The sequence below is a fragment of the Centroberyx gerrardi genome, chromosome 8, assembly GCF_048128805.1.
Source record: "Centroberyx gerrardi isolate f3 chromosome 8, fCenGer3.hap1.cur.20231027, whole genome shotgun sequence".
NCBI classification, from domain to species: Eukaryota; Metazoa; Chordata; class Actinopteri; order Beryciformes; family Berycidae; genus Centroberyx; species Centroberyx gerrardi.
This window is the reverse complement of record NC_136004.1, coordinates 32,624,721-32,646,562: the sequence shown is the minus strand read 5'-3', so window position 1 is coordinate 32,646,562 and position 21,842 is coordinate 32,624,721. Positions and strand designations below refer to the sequence as shown.

Here is a 21,842-nt window from a genome sequence, read left to right as displayed (position 1 = left end):
CGTAAAAGCCAGGTCGCCTCTCTCTTACCTGTGCAGGTGGGTGCAGGTGTGTCTGTAGGTAGAGTGGATCAGCCCAGGTGTGCTAATTGACTGCTGGACATGCGCCAGACGGCACCGTTTTTATTTGAGCTCGCGGGACTACACACCTGTCCATAAAAGGCAACGTTTTCTCATCTGGCGCTCTGATTGGTCGAGGCGACCCGTTTGCTCGGGTTCTGTCAGTCGGGCTCCTGATTGGTGGAGAGAAACCGCCTTCAGGTGTTCATGCCGGGATAACAGGTTTCCCAAAATTACTGAGAATTCAAGAAATGCTCTACCTCCTGTAGCGTCTGTGGTACTCTATAATGAGTTTATAGTGACCTATTGTACTTTCTTTTGATTTTTTTTTTTTTTAATCTCACTCACTAGATCGCATCACAATAATACTCTTATAATATTCTCACAGGCACTAACAGTGTATCTGTGGTTGTAGTGAGTTTATCAATAGTTACTCTAAAATAGTTAAAAGCACATAGTCTCAACTTCAACAGTGACCTTATAGTACTTTATGATAGGAGATAAAAAATATATATATTTATTATATATATATATATATATATATATATATATGTATATATATATCGCTATATATATATACTCACCGGCCACTTCATTAGGTACACCTTACTAATACTGGGTAGGTATCAGCTTTCAGCTCAGTGTCAACCAGCTACCAAAGTGACATCTGCCTCCAGGTTCGACGTGTTGCATTCTGGGATGCTTTTCTGCTCACTACAGCTGTAAAGAGGTTATCTGAGTTACTGTTGCCTTTCTGTCAGCTCGAACCAGTCTGGCCGTTCTCCTCTGACCTCTGACCTCTGCCATCAACAAGGCATTTTCGCCCAGAGAACTGCCGCTCACTGGATATTTTCTCTTTTTCGGACCGTTCTCTGTAAACCCTAGAGATGGAAAATCCCAGCAGATCAGCAGTTTCTGAATTACTCAAACCAGCCCGTCTGGCACCAACAACCATGTCACGTTCAAAGTCACTTAAATCACCTTTCTTCCCCATTCTGATGCTTGGTTTGAACTTCAGCAGATCGTCTTGACCATGTCTACATGCCTAAATGCATTGAGTTGCTGCCATGTGATTGGCTGATTAGATATTTGTGTTAACAAGCAGTTGAACAGATGTACCTAATGAAGTGGCCGGTGAGTGAGTGTATATATATACATATATATACAATATATATTATTCCATTATATTAATCCTATAGTGTATCTGTTAGGGTTGTGGTCAATTCATGAATGAACTGAATTTGAAAAGGAAACAGAATTGGAATTGAATTGGAATTTCAGTAAGTTGAATTTAATTAAATGTTTTTTGTTTTTGTTTTTTTTGTTACCACATATCTGAGATTACACATAGCATTATATATTATGAATACTGAATATCATAAAATGTTAAAGGTTCCTCTCAGCTGGTGTTTGATGCAGAACATGTGATGGAAGCGAGTCGAGACAAACTCTCTTAGAAGTGAAATTTCATGGAATTTAATCAGTTCAGTTCTGTTTCCTGTCATTCCAGTTCAATTCACATTCTGTTTCCTTACAGCTGGGTGACATTCACATTCACACTCCAGGAATTGAATTGTAATTTACCATGTGTTCTCAATTCAGTTTATGAATATCTGCGTGAATCAATAGTGAGGTTATCAATAGTGGCTTCACTCAAAAGTGTCAGAACTTAAGAAGTTACTCTCAAATTGTCTGAAATAGTTACTCAAAAGTGGCCTTATCACCATTTTTCATATTTATCTTATATGGCATCATATATTCCTATAATATTCCTATACTGACTCATAGTGTATCTGTGGTACTCGTTTATAGTGAAGTTAATATAATAATATTGCTATAATATTCCCAGAGGCACTTATAGTTTTACTGTGATATTTGTTTGTTATCCTTCTAAAATCTACTTTAGGATTACTATAGTTCATGTTTGCTAGGGATTGTTTGTATAGTAGAGACCAAGTCTGAGCCTGAATTTCAAGTTTAGTGTTTGAATACACAGGCTTGACCTCTTTGACAGAAGCTTAACCGCCGGTGCCGGGTTCTGCTACCGTTTCCTCCTGCAGGTTTTTCTTGGTTTTTGGGTAATTTGGTGTCTGAAACAGAATTTACATTATGTGACGCAACAGTTCTAAACACTGAAAACCAACAGGAATCAAAATGGTGGTTTCTAAAACTGCTGCTCTTCTCTGTCATATATGATGATTCTGGGTCACAGGAATATTTGTTCCATCTACCGTCAGGTTGCTGTGACCTCTGACCCTTGACCTCCGTACTGTTTGCTGCTTGTAATATTGGTGATCTAGGAATCGAAGCTTATTCTACTGTTGACCTAATGTGAAGTCTGTCTGGATAAGAGAGTTAGATAAATAACTCAAATGTAAGTGGGATGCTCATCCGTGCAAACGAAGAGGAAATATTGATGCCTGCAGGCTATTTGATTTCTTTTCATACATATCATTATACCTAACTCTATATGCCAGTTAGGCAGCATGGAAAAGTAAAATTTCACCTCCAGTATTTTACCTCTGCCAATAAAGTTGGAAGGAGGTCTGTCTGTCTCTCTCTCTGTCTGCCTGTCTGCCTGCCTGCCTGTCTGTCTGTCTGCCTGTCTGTCTCTCTGTCTGTCTGTCTGTCTGTCTGTCTGTCTCTCTCTCTGTCTCTATGTCTGTCTGTCTGTCTGTCTCTCTCTCTGTCTCTCTGTCTGTCTGTCTGTCTCTATATCTGTCTGTCTGTCTCTCTCTCTGTCTCTATGTCTGTCTGTCTGTCTGTCTCTCTCTCTGTCTCTCTGTCTGTCTGTCTGTCTCTATATCTGTCTGTCTGTCTCTCTGTCTCTCTCTCTGTCTGTCTGTCTGTCTGTCTCTATATCTGTCTGTCTGTCTCTCTCTCTGTCTCTATGTCTGTCTGTCTGTCTGTCTCTATATCTGTCTGTCTGTCTCTCTGTCTCTCTCTCTGTCTGTCTGTCTGTCTGTCTGTCTGTCTGTCTGTCTGTCTGTCTCTCTGTCTCTCTCTCTGTCTGTCTGTCTGTCTGTCTGTCTGTCTGTCTGTCTGTCTGTCTCTCTCTCTGTCTCTATATCTGTCTGTCTGTCTGTCTGTCTGTCTGTCTGTCTCTCTCTCTGTCTCTATATCTGTCTGTCTGTCTGTCTGTCTGTCTGTCTCTCTCTCTGTCTCTATGTCTGTCTGTCTCTCTGTCTGTCTGTCAGCAAGATCTCTTAAAAAGTCACAAACGGATTCGGCTGAAATCTGGTGGACAAGAATGATCAGTTGATCAGATTTTGGTGCTGTTCCAGATCTGGGATTTCCCCCGTTAGACAATTTTAGTTTTTTAGCCATAACTATCACGCTGCGTTCATGTGCTGCTGGGAAAGTCCGACACCTGGGACTTCCAAGTCGGCTGCTTTCATGTGCTTTGTGGGAAAATCAAACCTGGAAAACAAACGATAAACAAACTGTTACAGAGGCTGCAGCTTTGAAGATGGGAAATTGTTCAGCGTTTGAGGTTTGAGTTCTGCTGAGAGACTTCACAGGAAGATCAAGAGTTAGGCCTCTTCATATCAAAATGTGGAGTCAAGAGTTATTTTCCAAACTGATATATCTCCAACTCTAATTTTTGTTACCTGAAGTTTGTCAGTTAATAATTCTGAAAATCTAGAGGATCCAAAATCAGTGTTAGCAGCTCTTTGAGGCAATGTATAGATATAGGTATATAGATATATATGTATTTTATAAACATGTCTGTTTTTCTGTAGCTGTGGTCAGGAGGAACTTCCATCAAATCAGAGGTGGAAGATATCTGATATTTAATTGAAGGACAATATCGGCCCGAAAATCGACAAATATATCAGTCGAACTCTGTCTTGTGTTTCTGTGTTGAGTTCATACTGCAAGAAACACCTACAAGTCAGCAGCGACATCTGTGTGTGTGTGTGTGTGTGTGTTTGTGAGTGTTTGTGTGTATTTAAGCTCATTGAAAGTAATAATTCAATTCAATTCAATTCTATTCTGTTCTGTTCTCATTCTTTTATTAATTTTTCTTTTACCGGATTTTTCCTATTCAGGGTCATGGGAGACTGGATCCTATCCCAGCATGCATTGGGTAAAAGGCAGGAAACACCCTGGACAGGTATTTGTTTGTTTGTCTGTTTGTTTGTTTATTTGATAATCAAAAATAATTCACAGCCATCTGTCATGCATTAATTAAAATCATCAATGATAACACATAAAGTTTCCAAAACTTATTTCCAATGTGGTCCTCTGTTAGTAGGCAGTCCATTCTATTCTATTCTATTCTATTCTATTCTTCAAATGTATGTGAATATTGTTCATGTGTCCAACTGTGTTGCAGAAAGAGTTAGTTTCCTTATTCCTCTTATCCCATTCCCTTGACCACACACACACACACACACACACACACACACGCACAAACGCATGTACACACACGCACGCACAAACACACACACACACACTCACACACACACACACACACACGCACACACAGCTGAAAATGATTATTCAATCAATATACATAATTTGTCTCATAAAACGACATTAAACAAAAAGGAAAGAAAGATAAAAATAGGTAAGGATAATAATAATAATAATAATAAAAAATATTCCCTGCATCATATCACCGTTATCAGTTTGCTGATTCGCTGTCTCACCGTAAAACAAACGACATCATATGTAAACGTTTTCAGTTTTCAGAAGAGCTGCTGACAGCCTGTAAACCTGTCACCTGTCCACATTCCCCGAGACCGGTTTAGACCCGTTCAGTTCGCCACGGGGCCCTCCTCCTTCTCCTCCTCCTCCTCCTCCTCCTTCTCCTCCTCCTCCTTCTTCTTCATCTTCTTCTTCTTCTCCTTTTCTGGACGTTCTTCTTTTTGCTTTTCACCTCTCCTGCCCTTTTCTTCCCTTCTTCTTTTCTCTTCATTCTTTTCTTCTCTCCTGGCCTCTTCTGTCCTCTTCTCACCTCTTGTCTTCACTTGTCTTCTCTTCTGTTGTCTCCTCCTGTTTTTTCTTCTCTTCTCTTTTCTGCTCTTCTCTCTTATTCTCTCCTGTCGTTCTCTTGTAATTTCTTCTGTTGTCTGGTTCCGTCTTCTCTGTGTTTTTCCTCTTTGCTCTTCTCTTCTCTTCTCTTCTCTTCTCTTCTCTTCTCTTCTCTTGGCTGCTGCCCAAAGAGCAACATGCATAAACTTTGAGTATGGGAATGCATGATCCAAGTTATATTATATTATAATATTTTTGCTTGCTGTTGATTTGCACATAGCGAAAAACAACAACAACAAAATGCTGAATGCATTCATGCAGAGTGGCATGTACTACCTTACAAAGACAAACAACAGTACCAAATTTTTTTTGTGTGTTTGAAAATGTTTATTATTATGCTAATAAATTAAATACACCGCTCTTTTCTGTACTAGAAATATTTCTGTGGGGAAAGAAGATGCAAGGGGAAGAAGAGCGTGGGTAAAAGCACGTGTTGGTCATTTTTAACTGTCTTTTTTATCTTTTCTTAAGTGCCTTGGATTTTTTTGTAATAGCTGCTTTTTAGAAATCAGTTTTTCTTCATTTTTTCCTTGGATTTGTTTTGGCGGGTATCGCTTGTTTGTAGAATTCAGTTTTTCTTTTTCTTCAGTGTTTTTCCTACCAGCAAGTGAAGAATCCAAACTTTTTCTAGTATCAGTTTGAGTCTACCTGTCTGCTGTTATCAGACCCAAACAGCGCTTCTTCCCTCTGTCCCTGTTCAAATTCCTGCACCTTCACTGCACTGAGATTTACACTGATTCTGATTTGCATTTGACTGAAAGACACACCTAATTTCACTTTAAGTCACAGCAATGTGTCTTGGCATGCTGGTTTAGACCGCTGACCTATGGGTCCTGACCCCCCTTACCTGAACACACACACACACACACACGCCACACCCCTTCACCCCCATCCCCTAATTATTGCCCCCAAGCAAGCCAAACCTGACATTGTCCACATTCTCTAGCTGGTTGGGGCCTGTTTAGTGAACCAGATGAACATCGGTCCTCCTCTAACAACCCCCCCCCCCCCCCCCTACACACACACACACACACACACACACACACACACACACACACACACACACACACACACACCTGTCTACAGTGAAACCACGAAACACCAAGGCAGATCAACATTGTGTAAAAGTCAAATTAACATTGAGGAAAAACAACAACAGTGTGAATAGAGGAGAAACCAGATTTGTGGTCAGTTGTTTCCTAACAGGATGGATATCAGAGCGTCCTGCTAGTGCCGTTTCATTTTCAGTACGTGTGTGTGTAGTTTGGAACTCAATGTACCGTCACTGCCAGGTAAAGCCCTCCAGGTATCTCCAAAATGTCACCGTTTCAGGAACTAAGAGCCTTGTTTTTAGCTTGATGATGATTTTTGAAATTATCCGGTGAGGTTTTGGAAGGGTTTTGGAAGGGTTTCGTCAGCCGATCTTCGCCACCTGCAGAGGAACCATGTGATCCTTCAGCGGGACTGAAAACATGGAAATCATCAAGATTAGAGTCACAAGGTTTTCATACAACAGCGATATGCAAATGCTCCAAAATGAGATATCCACCATTCTAAAACAGCGACAGCCACTCTCCCATATTGACTGCTGGTGTGGAAGTGAAGCACATTCTAGGAGTCATTTGAAGATATTTGCTTATACAATACTTCATTGTTTGAAGACAGAATAATTTATGTTTTCCAAATATTGAAGGTAGTGCTCTCGAAACACTGCTTCATTATGACTTTAATAGACACCAGTTAGCACCTGGTTAGTTGCACCTCAGTCGTAAGGGAAGCTGGGCAGGACCAAGATGGCGGCAGCAGGAGTCAACACTTTGGAGTTTGGAAGAGACGGAGGTTCTGTTCCAAGACACGGAGATCATGTGTTTTTCAGACCCGGGTTTAAGGCCCTCCATGGCTCACGGCTGCCTCTCCCTGATCTACACCAGTGGTTTTCCCTGCTGCTTTTCATTGTAGCGTCTAATCAGAGACTATTTCACACCTGGAGGCCAGGTGAATGCAATTAACTGCAATTAACCAGCTGGTAGAATAGAAAACCAGCAGGACTCTGATTCTGAGGACCAGGATGGAAAACCGCTGCTCTAAACCATACACACTCCCTCACTTCAACCTCCTTAATGAGATTTAATTAATTTTTTCACAATTCACTCTGGATAATCAAAATAAATACTTGACTAAATTATTATGGAGAGTTGTTAAATTATGGAATCATATAAATGGCTTAGTTTGACTTTTGCCTTACTCACAGTTGGCAATAGTCACTTTATTGTCCGCATGTAAACATAGACATTACAAAAAACTGCTCAGTGTACAACTGTTGAAGGTGGTCAATACACGCAAATTTGTACGTGAGAGCAAATTTACATTTAAAGCTGCTCTAGTCGAGATTTGACTGTAAAATATAAAAGCGTGTCCAGATTTTGCGGTAAAGCTGCAGCGTCTTCTCAGTGTAAACAGGAAGTGATGCGGCAGCAGAGCAGAGCGTCTCATACCCACAGACTGAGCCGCTAACTGAGCCAAATTAAATTCTGCTGTCAGTTTGCTCTCTGGTGGGAAATCTTCTCCACACAGGAAGAGACCGATCCAAACTGAAGAGGGAAATCCAGAAGAGTCTCCAATAAACAGCAGCAGAGAAAGCTGGACTCACCAACGTTTGGTATGAAGCATCACACGCCGGTTTACTGACATCACTGCAAGGATTTCTGGGTAGTGAATCTCAAACAATTTTCAAACAGTTAACCTCTCACTGTCATTTGAAAATCGATTGAAGTTAAAAAATTGGGATCAAACACTATGAGCTCATTTAACTTCACACATTTAATTAATTAATTAATTGATGATTCAAGCAAGAAATAATTAATTGACCTTGATCCTGTAATACAGCATTTTAAAAGTCTGAATGCAAGGAGGAATTTAAAAAAAATGATCTCCCATAATCACAATTATCTCCCATTATATGGCGGTTGATGAGTTGTATTGACATAGAGGATCATTCCTATGCTGGAATATTTTTAGATTTTGCTTTAAATTGTACTTTTGCTTGTCATTGTTTTAATCCATTTATTGTTTTAGTCAATCTATTTTATGTAAAGCACTTTAGCGTTTCATTCTATGTATGAATGGTGCTATAAAAATAAACTTCTTATTATTAATTTATGATAATATTCCAGTTTTTCCATGTTTGTCACATTCACCTGTCTGTGAACCCGGGGGTCTCGGGGCTCTCGGGGGTCTCAGGGCTCTCGGCGGTCCGGGACCCGGTGACAGCGTCCTGCACGCCGGGCCGTGATCCAGGCATGAACACTTCCTCTTTCAGTCCTCTTTCAAAGTGTGGATTGGATGAAGAATGGACTGAACTCAGACCTGGTGGTCAGCAGGGGAGGAAGGAGGCTTTCCACACAGAGCTACGCTGCCCTCCAGAGGGTAACTGCTGTAACTACAGGTCATGGACAGGTTAAGATTTCATATCAAATGAAGTGATATGAAACATTAAATGATAAATGATATATAGTCCACTTTAGATTAAACTGTATTGGTCCCTGTGGGAAATTGGGTCGTTGCAGCAGATAACAGATGCTCTGGATGACAGCATCAGTTTAACAACTTGAATGTAAATATGAAATGTTTTTAGGCCTAAAAGTTAAAACCTCATTCAACCCAACTGGCTGTACCACTAAGACAGGTGAGGTGGGATTTGGGAATCTCAGTGAAGACGTGTTTGACACTTAGATTACAATTTAGTCATTTAGCGGACAGTCTTACCCACTACTGTTACACACTGCGAAATATATACAAATGTAGAAACATATATAGGCATGTGAAATGTATTTTACAGTTCTCCTGTGCAGTTTAAGTCAAACCTGTCTGCTGTGTGTTTCCTCAGTTTCTCAGTGTAAAGAGTCCCAGGAGTCTGTCTTTATGGAAAAACTTTAATCATCTTATAAAATGCTAAACATAAAGGAAACAAATACAGGACATTTATTTTTTGGGAAATAAGTGTACAGTTGAATTATGTCTTAATGTAATGTAATCAATTAGAAAATATGCATTCATATTTGACATAAAATAAATCAAATGCAAAAGCAACAAAGATCATTACAACTTAAACAATTATTTTCAGTGAAGCAAATTGAAAAACTCAGAGCTCGATTTACATGACAATTTAACCATTTATGAAAATAAAAACACACAGCCAGCAAATGGTTTGTTTACTAGCTTGAATCACTAAATTCACGATTAAAATAAACACTTTTTGTTCATTTATGCCAGCGATGCTCACAAGTCACTTAATGCAAGTCCAAGTCAAGTCTCTAGTGTTTGGTCATGAGTCAGGTCTGGTATATTTCGTCCACCATGCAGGTTCTGTTGTCGCCTGTCAGCAGGATATCTCAAAAACTTATCAACAGATTTAGCTGCAATCTGGTAGACAGGTCGGCCTTGGGCCAATGAACAATTAAATACATTTTGGTAGTGATCTGGATCTGGGATTTCCACCATTGGACAATTCTCTTTTTTTAACCACAAGTATGAAACTAACAGAGACAGAGATCTGACTCCAAATCCTAAGCGGGTCAAGAAATCAATTTAACTTAAAAGTTGGAGGATTGTTCAGGAAGTTTTTGTTTGAGGTTGGTTTGCTGTTGCTGAAGTTTCTAATATGTTTACATTACATCCAGCTGATTACATTATGTCTAGGCATTAGTTTTTAATTTTTTAATTTTATTTAACCTTTATTACACGGCTTTGTTGAATACTCGATTCTGATTGGTCAATTACGGCATTCTACGGTCTGTTATTTCTGAATAACAGACCGTTGCTATGGACGCAGTTCTGATCATAGACTCTGGAGGACCACGTCCAATCATATCAATCCGCAGAAAGAAGTCCGGTAAATTTAACGGTTAATTTAAATTTAACAACGTCAGCTCATTCGCGACACCCTGTGGCAAAAAAAAAGTTACACCAGTTGTAACATTAGTAACAATGTTTCCAGGTGTGTCAACTGCAAAGCCCCGGCAAGAAGGAAACGTAGAGATGAATGAGGACAAAAACGTCAACATCAATATTCCCAAAGAAGTCCCATTCACCTTGTCTCTTCACCATCAATGGAAATGTTCAGTTTAACGTGACTTATAACGCTAAGTAGGCTAATCTTAAGAAGGCTACAGAGTTTACGTTGCTATGGACGCAGTTCCAACCGTAGAATCTAACAGACTATTTTTTGTAGCGGAAGCAATAAAATAATTTTTAAATCAATAAAGTCATTTTTAAATCAATATTTTGTGTCAAATTATTGGTTTCTTTAGTAAGTAGCTGTGTAATAAGTAAGGGATAATGTACAGCGAGCGGGTCATTATTGCGAAATAAACCCGGCGTTTATTTCGCAATAATGACCCGCTCGCTGTACATTATCCCTTACTTATTTAACCAGGAAGTCCCACTGAGACTAATAATCTCTTTTTCAAGGGAGACCTGGCCAAGATCGGCAGCAGCACAGATAAAAACAAGACAACAGTTTCAGACAGAGTACAATACTTCAATAAGAACAGATACAGGAACAGAAGCATAGACTAACAAAACATTTTAAAAGGAAAACTCCACTACACAGTTGAGAAAGTTGTTAAAAACAGTGATATTCCAACGAATCAGCCTCCAATTCTTTCATTTTGGATTTAAAAGCATTTAGTGAGATTAACTCGTTAAGTTTTAAGTCATTCAGGAGCATATACCAGGCAGAATACATAAACAGCCTTTTTCCAAGCTCTGTACGCACATTTGGGACCGAAAGCATAAAAACATCTTGAGAGCGCAAAGAGTATTGACCAGTATCTTTCATCGAAATATATACACAATGATAATGTAACCTAAATTAAGGTATTGGTAGGATTTAAAAATGTTAAAGTCTTAACCAAATGCTAAATGTTATTACAAACAGCACTGCAGCTGAAACCGTGCTGCTGTTGTGTGATGTTGCGATTGTCAGTCATGTAACCTTAATAGAAAAACACTTAAAACATTTTTCCATATTCTCCACTTTCTTCCACTTTGAGGTCCATTCAAAGCTGTGTGGGTGGGGTCATGAACCAAAAACACGATTAACACAATTAATTTTCCAGCATCTCTCTGAGGCTCTAAGGCTCATTAATATTAATGACCCCTCTGTTCCGATTGGCTAACCGTTTCGAGAGTGAAACGTGAGACGCCGCGGCCCGGCGGCTACAGGTAGGGAAAACTCTCCGGTAATAAACGATGACGACCGCTCGACCGCTTTGAAAAAAACACTTTGTTAGTCTATTATTTCTTACAGAAATGATAATGAGCGAACCTTTGTGACGCCACAAAGTTACGGAAGTCCAAACGGCTCGTTTAGAGGCTCGCTTTTCTAATATGGATTGTGTGGATTTAGTTTTGATACTTTCACCATGTTTAGATAGACCATCCCATTCCTTTATGATCAAAGGGGCAAGGGGAATCCCATTTTCCACGATATGGGACCTTTAATACAATGCAACAATGCCATTCTTTTACAGATGCTCAGTTGCCATCCTTGATTGATCTGTTGAGTTTAGTTTAGTTGCACAATGATAGTGAAGTGACAAAACATTATCAGAGGATGATGCAGTTGTTTTTGTATTTCTCTTTCAAGTCATTTATTTGTTTTTCATGTATTTTCTCCAATTTATCAATTTTTTCCTTCAGAGTTTCTTGTCTTTGAGTTGGGTTAGGGTTATCCACCTCTTCCTCTACATTTTCTGTGTTTCGGGTTGAGGGCTCGTGTTTTTTCAGCAGTTTATCCACTTCTTTCTTCAGATCTTCTTCTTTGTGAGCTGAAAGTTCCTTTAAGAGGCCATACTTCTCCTCTTGCTCCTCAATTTGTTTCTTATGGTCTTGCCTCAGATTCTTCAGTTCCTCATCATGCTTTTCCATCAGAGCTGTAAAGTCCTTGATGTATTTGTCTCTGAATTCATTGAATTCTTCAGCTTGCTTTCTGGCCTCCTCTTCGTATTTCTTCTTCATATTCTCCAGTTTTTTCTTATAGTCTTCCTCTAATTCTTTTCGCTCCTTTTCCTCCTGTTCTCTTCTGATTCGATCCTCTTCTTTTCTTTTGTTTACATCTTTTTCTCTTTCCTGCTCGTACTCTTCTTGGAGCTTTTTATATCTTGTTTGCTCCTTCTCTCGTCTCTGTTCATCTTCCTGATGTCTTTTTTCCCACCATTCTGTTCGTTCCTTCTCCCAAGCCTCTCGTTCATTTCTCATGTCTTCTCTACTCTGCTCCAGCTTTCTGTCAATTTTTTCCTTTGATTCAGATTGTGATTGTATTTTTATCTCCAAACCTTCAAATTTGTTTTCCCATTCCTGTTGTTGAATTTCCTCCTGCTTTTTCCTTTTTCTGTCTTCTTCTTCTCTCATTTCCTGTTCTTTCTGTCTCTCCTCACGCTCCTTGTTAATGTGTTCCTCCTTTTCCTTCAGTTGTTTGGCTCTCAGATTTCTCTCTCGTTCAGTTTCGGATCTCTGTTCTTCCATTCTTCTTCTCATCACTTGCATTTCTTCTTCATGTTTTCTTTCAAGCTCCTCCTTCTCTCTCTGCATCTCTTCTTTCTTCTCCTTCAAAATCTTCTCCACTTCTTTTTGTATGGCTGCCTCTGCTTCTAGGAACAGCTCAGTTGTGTAGCAGCCGCCACCATTTTTCTTCACCATTGTCTCAACCTTGGTCAGCAGCTCACTGACTTGTGTTCGGTCTGTCTGATCATTGTTATTGAAGACATGGTATCTCCCTCCACAGTCATCTATCAGTTTTTTCACAAAGTCATCACAGTCTTCTTCAATGTAACTCTCAATTGACTGAGTTTTCAAAAAATCTCCTTTAGTGAATGTAACAATGATGAAACCTCCTGAATTATTGCCAAAAGATTTCTTGATCAGTTTCACAGTGTCTTTTTCCTCCTGTGTAAAGCGACCAATCTGCAGCACCAGTAAGAACACATGAGGTCCAGGAGCCAACATGCTGATGCATTTCAGAAGCTCCTGTTCAACCTCATCGTTGGAGAGAGTTGTGTCGAACAAGCCGGGGGTGTCGACCACAACGACAGGCCTGCCATCAATCTCTCCAGATGCTTTCTTGCAAACCTTGGTCACAGACTTCTGGCTAGGTTTGGATTTAAACTGATCTTTACCCAAGATGGTATTTCCAGTGGCACTCTTCCCATTGCCAGTCTTCCCTATCAGCACCATCCTGAGACACTCTGTACTCTGATTTTCATCATCACCTGCCTTCTCACTCTTCTTTTTCAGATCCTGCAGTTCAGCTTTAAGTCTTGTGTTAGTGCTCTCCTGCTCTATAACCTTATCCATCTGTGCCTTGGCAAACATCTCCATTGTGAAGCATCTGGATCCTGCAGCTTTCATGTTTTCCACAGTCTCCAACACCTCAGGGACCTGCTGCTTGTCCTTAATGTTGAGGACAACAAATCGGCCTCCACAGCTCTGACAGAGCCGCTGGATGTCCCTGTCCCTAGTTACAAAGTTAACTACAGCTGGAGCGGTAGGATCTGACTCCACAGTGAACAGAATCATGGTAAAGTCATCGACTCGAGAGCTGAAAGTGTTCTGGATGGTCACTAACTCTCCCTTGTCTTCATCAGTGAGGGGACCCACAGGTATGACCAGGACGAAGGCATGGACGCCCTCAGGATCACAGAGGGAGAGACACCTGAGTGAGTCCTTCATCACTGCCTCCAGAGGTTTTCCAGACAAGGCAGGAAGCTCCACCAGGGAAACCCAACGTCTGCACACCTCTCCCTGATGTTTCACACACTCTGCAGACTTGGAGGCTGGATCAAGCATCGTCTGGCCCAAAATAGCCTTGATTGCTGAAGTCTTTCCTGCTCCTCTCCTCCCACATAGAACCAGGTTTAAAGGTGGTGTGGCATGTTCAGACACATACTTTGGTGTCATGATCCCTGTCCCTTCAGTGTAGGTGAGGCAGGTTTCATTGTTTTCACTCACAATGTTCTCAATCTTCTCCATTAACAATTTAAGGTCATCTTTTAACATGCAGTGTCTTCCTCCACATTCTTCAAGGAGCTGATTTACAGAGAAACTTTTTCCCTCATGTGTGGTGATGACCATTGAGTGTTTAAAGGCATCTTGACCAAACAAACTCAGGGTGGACTTCAGTCTGAGTCTGTTCTCCTCTGTGAATTCAGAAGGGTTCACTAACAGCAACAGTACATTTGGTCCAGGGAAGCAGAGAGTCATGCAGTTCCTCATCTCTTGTCTCACTGTTTCCACAGGTAGACTGAAGATGTCTGGGGTTTTCACGACTGTTAAAGACTTTCCCTTCCACTCCCCACAGGCGGCCACACATTGCTTTGTTGGTGAATGTTTTTGGAAATGAAAAGCTGTGTTTCCTGTGATGGAGTTACCAAGTTTTATTTTTTTCTTTTCGCTTTTCCCCAACAGCACAATCCTGAGTGCAGATGCTGTAAGAAAACAGAGAAAAATAAAAACCTTAAAAATAATCTCCAACATCCCAGTGAGCACATATGGATGTTGATTCAGTGTTTTACAAACCCTTGGAATTAAACTCACTGCTAAGTTGAAATCACTACACTTGGCTAACTTAGATGAATCATTTTCAGTCATTTGTCTCTATAACATGATGAGTTTTCACATTTTTGAGTACCAAGATTTGTGGTTTCTGCCAATGCTCTAGTGCAGTTCATCAGGTGTCAACATGACTGACTTGAGTTTTGACTTGAAATTAATTTAAAGGAGGCAACATTCCTTGCATATTATATATATCTTATGGTTTTAACATTATGTTACAGATTTTTATCTGGATGATAAACTCTTGTGATAAATTTACTTACACTGTTTCGCAGTGCTTGCCACTGGTAGTGGATTGTGTGTTGTGTTTGGTTTCATCCCTGTGAAGAGTTGATACCATCAATTACAGTACATCAACTTCATCTTACAGATCTCTAAGTACATGGAAACCATGTGATGAATTTACTTACAGTGGAAAGTGCTTTTTGCTGCAGACAGGGTGCTTGCCTTGAGATATTCCAGCCCTGTAAAAAGATACCATCAACTGAAATAACTCATCTTGATGTTCTAAATTAATCAAGAATAATGAACAATAATAATTCATAAAGTTTTCATCACATCATCATCAAAATGTTTTCCTGCACTTACCAACAGTTTTAACAAGATCCCAGTTGACAGGGGCTGCTTCTCTTTGTTTCAGATGATCACCAGTTGAACCAGTAGTTGCATCTTCAAATACATCACAGCTCAGATGCTCTCCGTTGTTCTCCTTTGCAACTTGTCCCAGGCGTGTTAACAGTTCTGCATGTTCAAGGTGCTTCTGCCTCAATGACCTGTATCTACATTTTCTGATCATGTCTTGTAGGGCTGGATGGTGCATATAGTTTTCCATGACACCTGAACTCTTCTCTCTGGGTGTTGATATCAATACCAGTGAATGATCAAATGAACGCTCACTGATGTTTTCAAGGATTTTGTGTAACCTCAGTCTCTGTTTCTCAGTGAAGTCTTCAGGCTGTAGAACCAGCAGGAATACATGAGGTCCAGGAGCAGAGTGTGTCACACAGCTTTCTACATCCTCTGTCAGTTTGTTTTGGGAGATGTTGGGAAGCAGCAGATCTGGAGTGTTGATGACTGATATTTTTCTCTCCTTCCACCATCCACTGACTCTCATCAGGCAGTCAGGTATTTTCTGAGTGTTGAACACAGTCTCTCCCAGTATGAAGTTCCCCACTGCGCTCCTCTCAGACCAGCTATTCCCCAGCAGCACAACCCTCAGCTCAGACACTGAAATGAAAACGCTGAATTAAAAAAGACAACCAACAGTAGACTTAACCTAATCAAAGACCAACCTAACAACACTTCAATTTTGTTTAACTGTAACTGGGCTGATGACCAGGAACAAAATCCCATGCCAGGTTTTCTTAGAAGAAGACTTGGAGAAGTTCTAGCCAGCTAGAACTTGCAAACTCGCCTTTGACTTTGTGAGTCTTCAAATGAAAGAAAATGTGAACTTGTGAGATCTAGATGGAGTTATTCAACCACAAACCTTCAGGTCTCAAGTACTTCATTAAATGTTATAGTTTGTGCCCACCTATTATTAAATGTTAGCAATTTAGATCTTATGAAATGCCGAAATGGTTCTGATTCAGTTCAGTTTAACTCACTGTTAGGGGGCAAGAAATCATTACTGCTCCTGCGCCTCCGGGGTTTCACGTCTTCTCCCTCTGTAAGAATACAGAAAAACACGTCAGACAATGAAATCTGGGGCGTTTTAATATTCCCTTTAAATTGAAGTTTCATACAATGTGTAATAAACCTGGTTAAGAAAATAATAACAAAATAACAATTATATCATTTAAATGGTTATGATGACCCCCATTTGCTGCACCGACCACTATTATCTAGCAAACTTTCCGTAATATTCTGATAGGAGGAGAACGATGTCGGATGCAGGTAAGTGGGGGATTTATTATTCAGCCATTAACGTGGTACAACCATATGCATGAGGGGAGGTCCGTAAAGTAAGGACGGTCGGAACTACTGTATTCTGTAGTGCCCTATTAACTGTAGCCTATATGTATGTATATAAAGCACCAGGTGCCATTTCAAATATAGAACAACACAGTGAGCACATTTCTGATCTACTGGGTTGGTGTTAACTGACCAGAGCCCAGCACAAGACCAGGGGATTATTCTGCTCTGAAGATGGACTTGTGCGGACTTGTCCTATTGTAACCCTGTCCTGTGTCTTATCTTTTTTTCGTTTTCTTTTTCAGGACAACAAAGTCTCTATCACTGACCCTATATCAATTTACAGGTCAAGTCTTTTTGGCAGAGCTCGCTGACGTGCAGGATAACGTTGCTCAGCCTGGGTCTGGTAGTTGAACTGGTTCAGGTGGCCGCTCCTGCTCAATTGGCCGCTCCAGCCCACACTCAGAATCGAATTCTTGTGGGTTGATGTCTTCTTGGCATGTTGCTGCAGAGATTTTGGACTGTAGTAGGTGATCCACATGCACACTGAATTGGATATCAGACTTAATCAGTGTGAGGCAGGTGCAAAGTTGACGTTTCTGCTGGGCTGCATTCAGTCACATTATGAGGGGTGTTTCGGTAACTGAACAAAAAGCAAGCAAGTTGCTCTGCAGTTGGCACTGACTGCTGATCTTGCTTGATCCAAGCCTTTTTGAGGGTTTGCATGGCTCTTTCAGCTGCTTCATTTGAAGCGGGTGATATGGGGGTGAGAAGGTGTGTCTCATTTAGGAATCACTCAAACTGAGCAGAGGTGAAGGGGGGACCGTTGTCAGAAACAAGCTCCTTGGGAAGACCATATCCTGCAAAGAGGTGTCTCATGAGGCTCATGGTTTTCTCAGCTGTCATCCCTTATGTTTGGAATACTTCCATCCACTTGGAATGGACATCCATGACTACCAGGTAGTGCTGTTTCTTGATTTCTTCTAAGTAGCGTGATTTCAGCGTAGTCTACATGAATGCGCTCTCATGGTGCTGAACATGCTGGTCCAGGCCGGGCAACCACAGGTAACTGCAGTTGCTGGAGTTTTCCTGCTAGTACTCCCGGGGTGTCCTTCAGGCAGATCAGATAAGAGTCTCCTCGTGAACTTTGGAGGAATGATCACTCAGGATTGCCAGAGCACACATCCTTGGTCTGTGGAGTGTTGGTCTTTCCTATCTATGTAAGGCCGTAGGCTGTTGCCACTCACATAGATGGGCCAGCCAGCCAAGGTAAGTAAAGAAAATAAGCTTAGGCTGACTGAGCTCTGGTCAGAGAGCAGATGTTAAAGCAAAGGCAGAGGCTGGCAGTTATGGTCAAGCTGAATGTTTAGTATTTCTCAAGTTGCAGAATTACAGTCACATGACATGGATGTCAATTGATTTGAGCAGACAAAGGCAACAAAAGTAGCAGAATGTGTATGGTTCTATTGGGTAACAAGAGAGGAGATGTTAGATGTTACTTGGAAGTCCAATTAGGCAGGAAATTACACAATAGGCTGCTCAGAATAATCCCTAATAAATATCAAGCCTTCAGATATGATATGTAATAACAGGTAATAAGCATTATCAATGATATGTCAGAGAGGTGGCATATTAGAATAAATGAGCATTGGTAATGAAACAACAGTAAATCTGGATGCATGATTTTGGATAGCATCTAAAGGTCAGAATGTTTAGAGGCTAAACAGGTCTGTTTGCATATGAATTTCCAATGGCAAAAGAGGGGAACATTTCAACAGCACTATGCGCAAGGGCCAGGGGGTACACTGTGCTACAATGAGATAAGTAGTAGCTGCGCACCGGAGTGCAGAGAGGTGGAAACAATAGCGCGGCATTAAAATGGAAAATAAACAACTTAAATCATGTATTTCTCCAACATAGCAAACTGATAATGGAGTTTTGCCTTTTATCAACAGAATACATGATTCCCAGCACTCACTCCAGTCAAAGACGCATACACAAGAGGAGGAGGTGAGCAGTCAGGAATTGGTGCGCTGGCTGTGCTCTCCTACCGGGTGTCCCAGTTGCCTAGAGAGGGTGTGGGGCACATTTCCACTACTAAGGTGGAGCATAATTGGTAGGCAATTGGGAGACCTAGTGGAAGATCTGGGAATGGAGGAAAGTTGAGGGAAATGTTGACAGTCGCCCCCAGATTAGCATGGCTAATATGTAGTATCCTGCAATTCCCTGACTGACTGGATTGATTAAGAATCCTTCTGAACATCATCTTCGTCATCATAAATGGCAGGTAGTGGGATGAGAATTCAGGATACCTTCCACCTCAATCAGGACCGTCAGGAGGATATCCTCTGGGATGGACTGATTCCCAATAACTATTTGAAGGGCTGTCTTCACTGATCAGATCTCTCGCTCCCAGGCGCTGCCAAATTCTGGATCACTGGATGGATTGAAGCTGAAGTGGATCTGTTGGCCCTTTAACTGCTCCTGAAGCTGTGGTTTCATGGCTGAGAATGCTTCTTGGAGTTGTCTGTGGGCTCCTCAGAAGTTGTAACCTGATCCAAGAGGATTTCAGAGGGGGTTCCTCTCCTGGTAATGAATCGCTTGAGTGACAGGAGGAAGGCATCAACATCCAGGCTATAGCGGAGTTCAAGATGGACATTTCTGGTGGTTAGACACTTAAAAATGACTCCCCACCTCTTCTCAAAGCGACGTCCGATCTTCACCTGGAATGGGCCAAAGTAGTCCACTCCAGTGGAGAAGAATGGAGGCTTAAAGAGGCGGAGCCGGGCAGGAGGTAAGTCAGCCATTAGTGGAACAACTGGCTGTGCTTGCCACTTCTGACAGTCTACACTGATGACGAAGTATGTCACGATCGAGACACAATCAAGACCAAGATGTAGAAGCCGTTGATCAAATTCTTTAATGAGTAGATGTGATACTGGGTGATGGGGATCCAAGACGACCGGATGGAGGTCAAGAGGACAGGCATCAGTTGGCCTCTGACTCTGATGAGACCAGAGTTTGGGTCGAGAGTAGGTGAGAGGGAACTGAGTTGGCTGCTTGGAGAGATGAGTCTATCACTGGAGGCATACTGTACCTTGGACTTTCTAATTGCTAGGGGTCTCAATATCACTAAAGTTGCTGATGTGTTGCCATATCTGATCATTTCTGTGTTTTCTTTGATGTGTCTAAATCTGGAACTGCAAGCTAGGCCAAAAATTGTAAAAAAATAAATTAAAAAAATGCTACATCAACAGTAATAGCACTGCAGCATTTATGAATGCCATATTTATGTCAGCAATGCAATTCTATTAATGACCTAGTGGAAAACTTTCATTGTAAAATTAGGAATTCCATTGATGACATTGCACCTGTTAAGGTGAAAATCTGGAGAAATGCTATGTCTGTAAAACAATGGAAAAGAAAAATCCGAAAGGCTGAATGTAAATGGCGAAAAACAAAACTCCAGGTTCACCATGCTATCTATAAAGAGGAGCTTCAAAACTATAACACAGAACTGAGACAGACAATCCTTTTTTTCTAAGATCAATAGTGAAAATACAAACAATGCACGTATACTTTTTACTACTCTCACATTTTTCAGTGATAGGATTGTAAGCCCATCAGTGCTTCCATGTCAAGCAGGAAAGTTATGCCTCCATTTCCTTCACACAAGAATAATTTACATAATCTACACAACACTTGAGGACACTATACAACAGCTTAAAGGATAACGCTGGTGTTTTTTAATGCATTTCTTACCGTCAACAAATCCTATGAAAATAACAAAATCAACAATGCGTTTGCTCTACTCCCGTTACTTTCCGACTTCCCACGTTCCCTTTTTAGCCTTCAAACCGGAAGTCATTGGCTCCAATTGTAAGCTAAAAACCTGGAACCCCAGACAAATAAATAAATAAATAAATAACAATACATAAATAAAAATTAAAAATAAACAAACTCTGGGGCAGTTACAGCTCATTCAGAATGGTGCTGCAAGAGTTCTGACTAAGAAAACACATTACACCAGTTCTTAGATCACTGTATGTTTCCAGTGTGCCATAGAATTGATGTTAAAATTCTGCTGCTTGTCTATAGCAGTAGCAGATAGCAGTAAATGGCTTAGCTCCAGAATACATCTCTGGCCTGCTTTTAGGATATGAGCCACCTCTCAGGTCATCTGGGACTGGTCTGTTAGTTGTTCCCAGGTTGAAAACAAAATCTGGTGAAGCTGCTTTTAATTATTACGCTCCCAGCTGCTGTTATAAACTTCCAGATGCCCTGAGATGCTCCCACTGTCACCTCTTTTAAAAGTAGGCTCGAAACATTCCTTTTCTCTGTGGCCTTTTACGAAGTGATCTGTATGTAAGTGTAAAAGGTGTTGTTATTTGTATTATTACTTATTTATATTTTTATTACACTTACCCATTTTATCTTTTTCTTTTTAATGTAATTTTATGAGTTGATTGTTGAGATTTTTATCCTTACTTAACTATTATTCTTTCTTTCTTTTTTAATGTCATTTTACTAGGCAAATTATGTATTTTTTGTTTTATGTGAAGCACATTGAATTTTCCTTGTGTATGAATTGTGCTATATAAATAAAATTGTATTTATAAATATAAAAGGCTTTACATAAATAACGCCTTTGCTTTGTTTTGCTATGGCTTTTCTTTACCAGTAGACAATCTAGTTTGCATAATTATCCCTTTAACTTCTTTTGCCACTGCAATATTCTAGTCAGGAGGAGAATGATGTCGGGATCCAGGTAAGTGAGGTTTATTATTCAGCCATTAACTAGTATTTCAGTATAATATACTTTCCTTTGGTCTTCAGAATATTTAACACTATTTTGTATCCCAGATCATATTGTAGCAGGCACAACAAGTAATAGTATTTGATGCCTCTGAACAGATCAGGACAAAAGAGAAGCACAAAACAGTCAGCTAAAGGTGGTGGAAAGTTGCATGGCAACACACCACCCTGTGTTGTGCATCCAGTGAAATTTAATGTTTTGTCGCCACCAAGTGGAATTCTGAGGGCTTTACACCACAAGACAAGCTGGAATGGTGGAAAATATAAGGTAAGATTAACTTTACTGTACTTATTAACTTTCATACAAGAGGAGAAATTGTGTCACTGCAGCAGCAAAACATAGTGCTGTAAGTTAGTGAACAAAAGTTAAAGGTTTACAGAGTATACTGATCAGTGCATTAATT

General features: G+C 40.5%; 1 protein-coding gene across 1 annotated transcript in view; it reads right to left on the bottom strand.

The window, feature by feature from the left end:
* Window positions 1-11,522: 11,522 nt before the first annotated feature.
* The window catches only part of LOC139927953 (uncharacterized), a 43,083-nt gene continuing 32,763 nt past the window's right edge, over window positions 11,523-21,842 (bottom strand). The window contains 4 exon segments of the mRNA XM_078285354.1: window positions 11,523-14,582; window positions 14,973-15,029; window positions 15,120-15,173; window positions 15,298-15,720. Of these exon segments, the coding sequence (XP_078141480.1) occupies window positions 11,707-14,582; window positions 14,973-15,029; window positions 15,120-15,173; window positions 15,298-15,720 (3,410 nt within the window). The 3' untranslated portion in view covers window positions 11,523-11,706.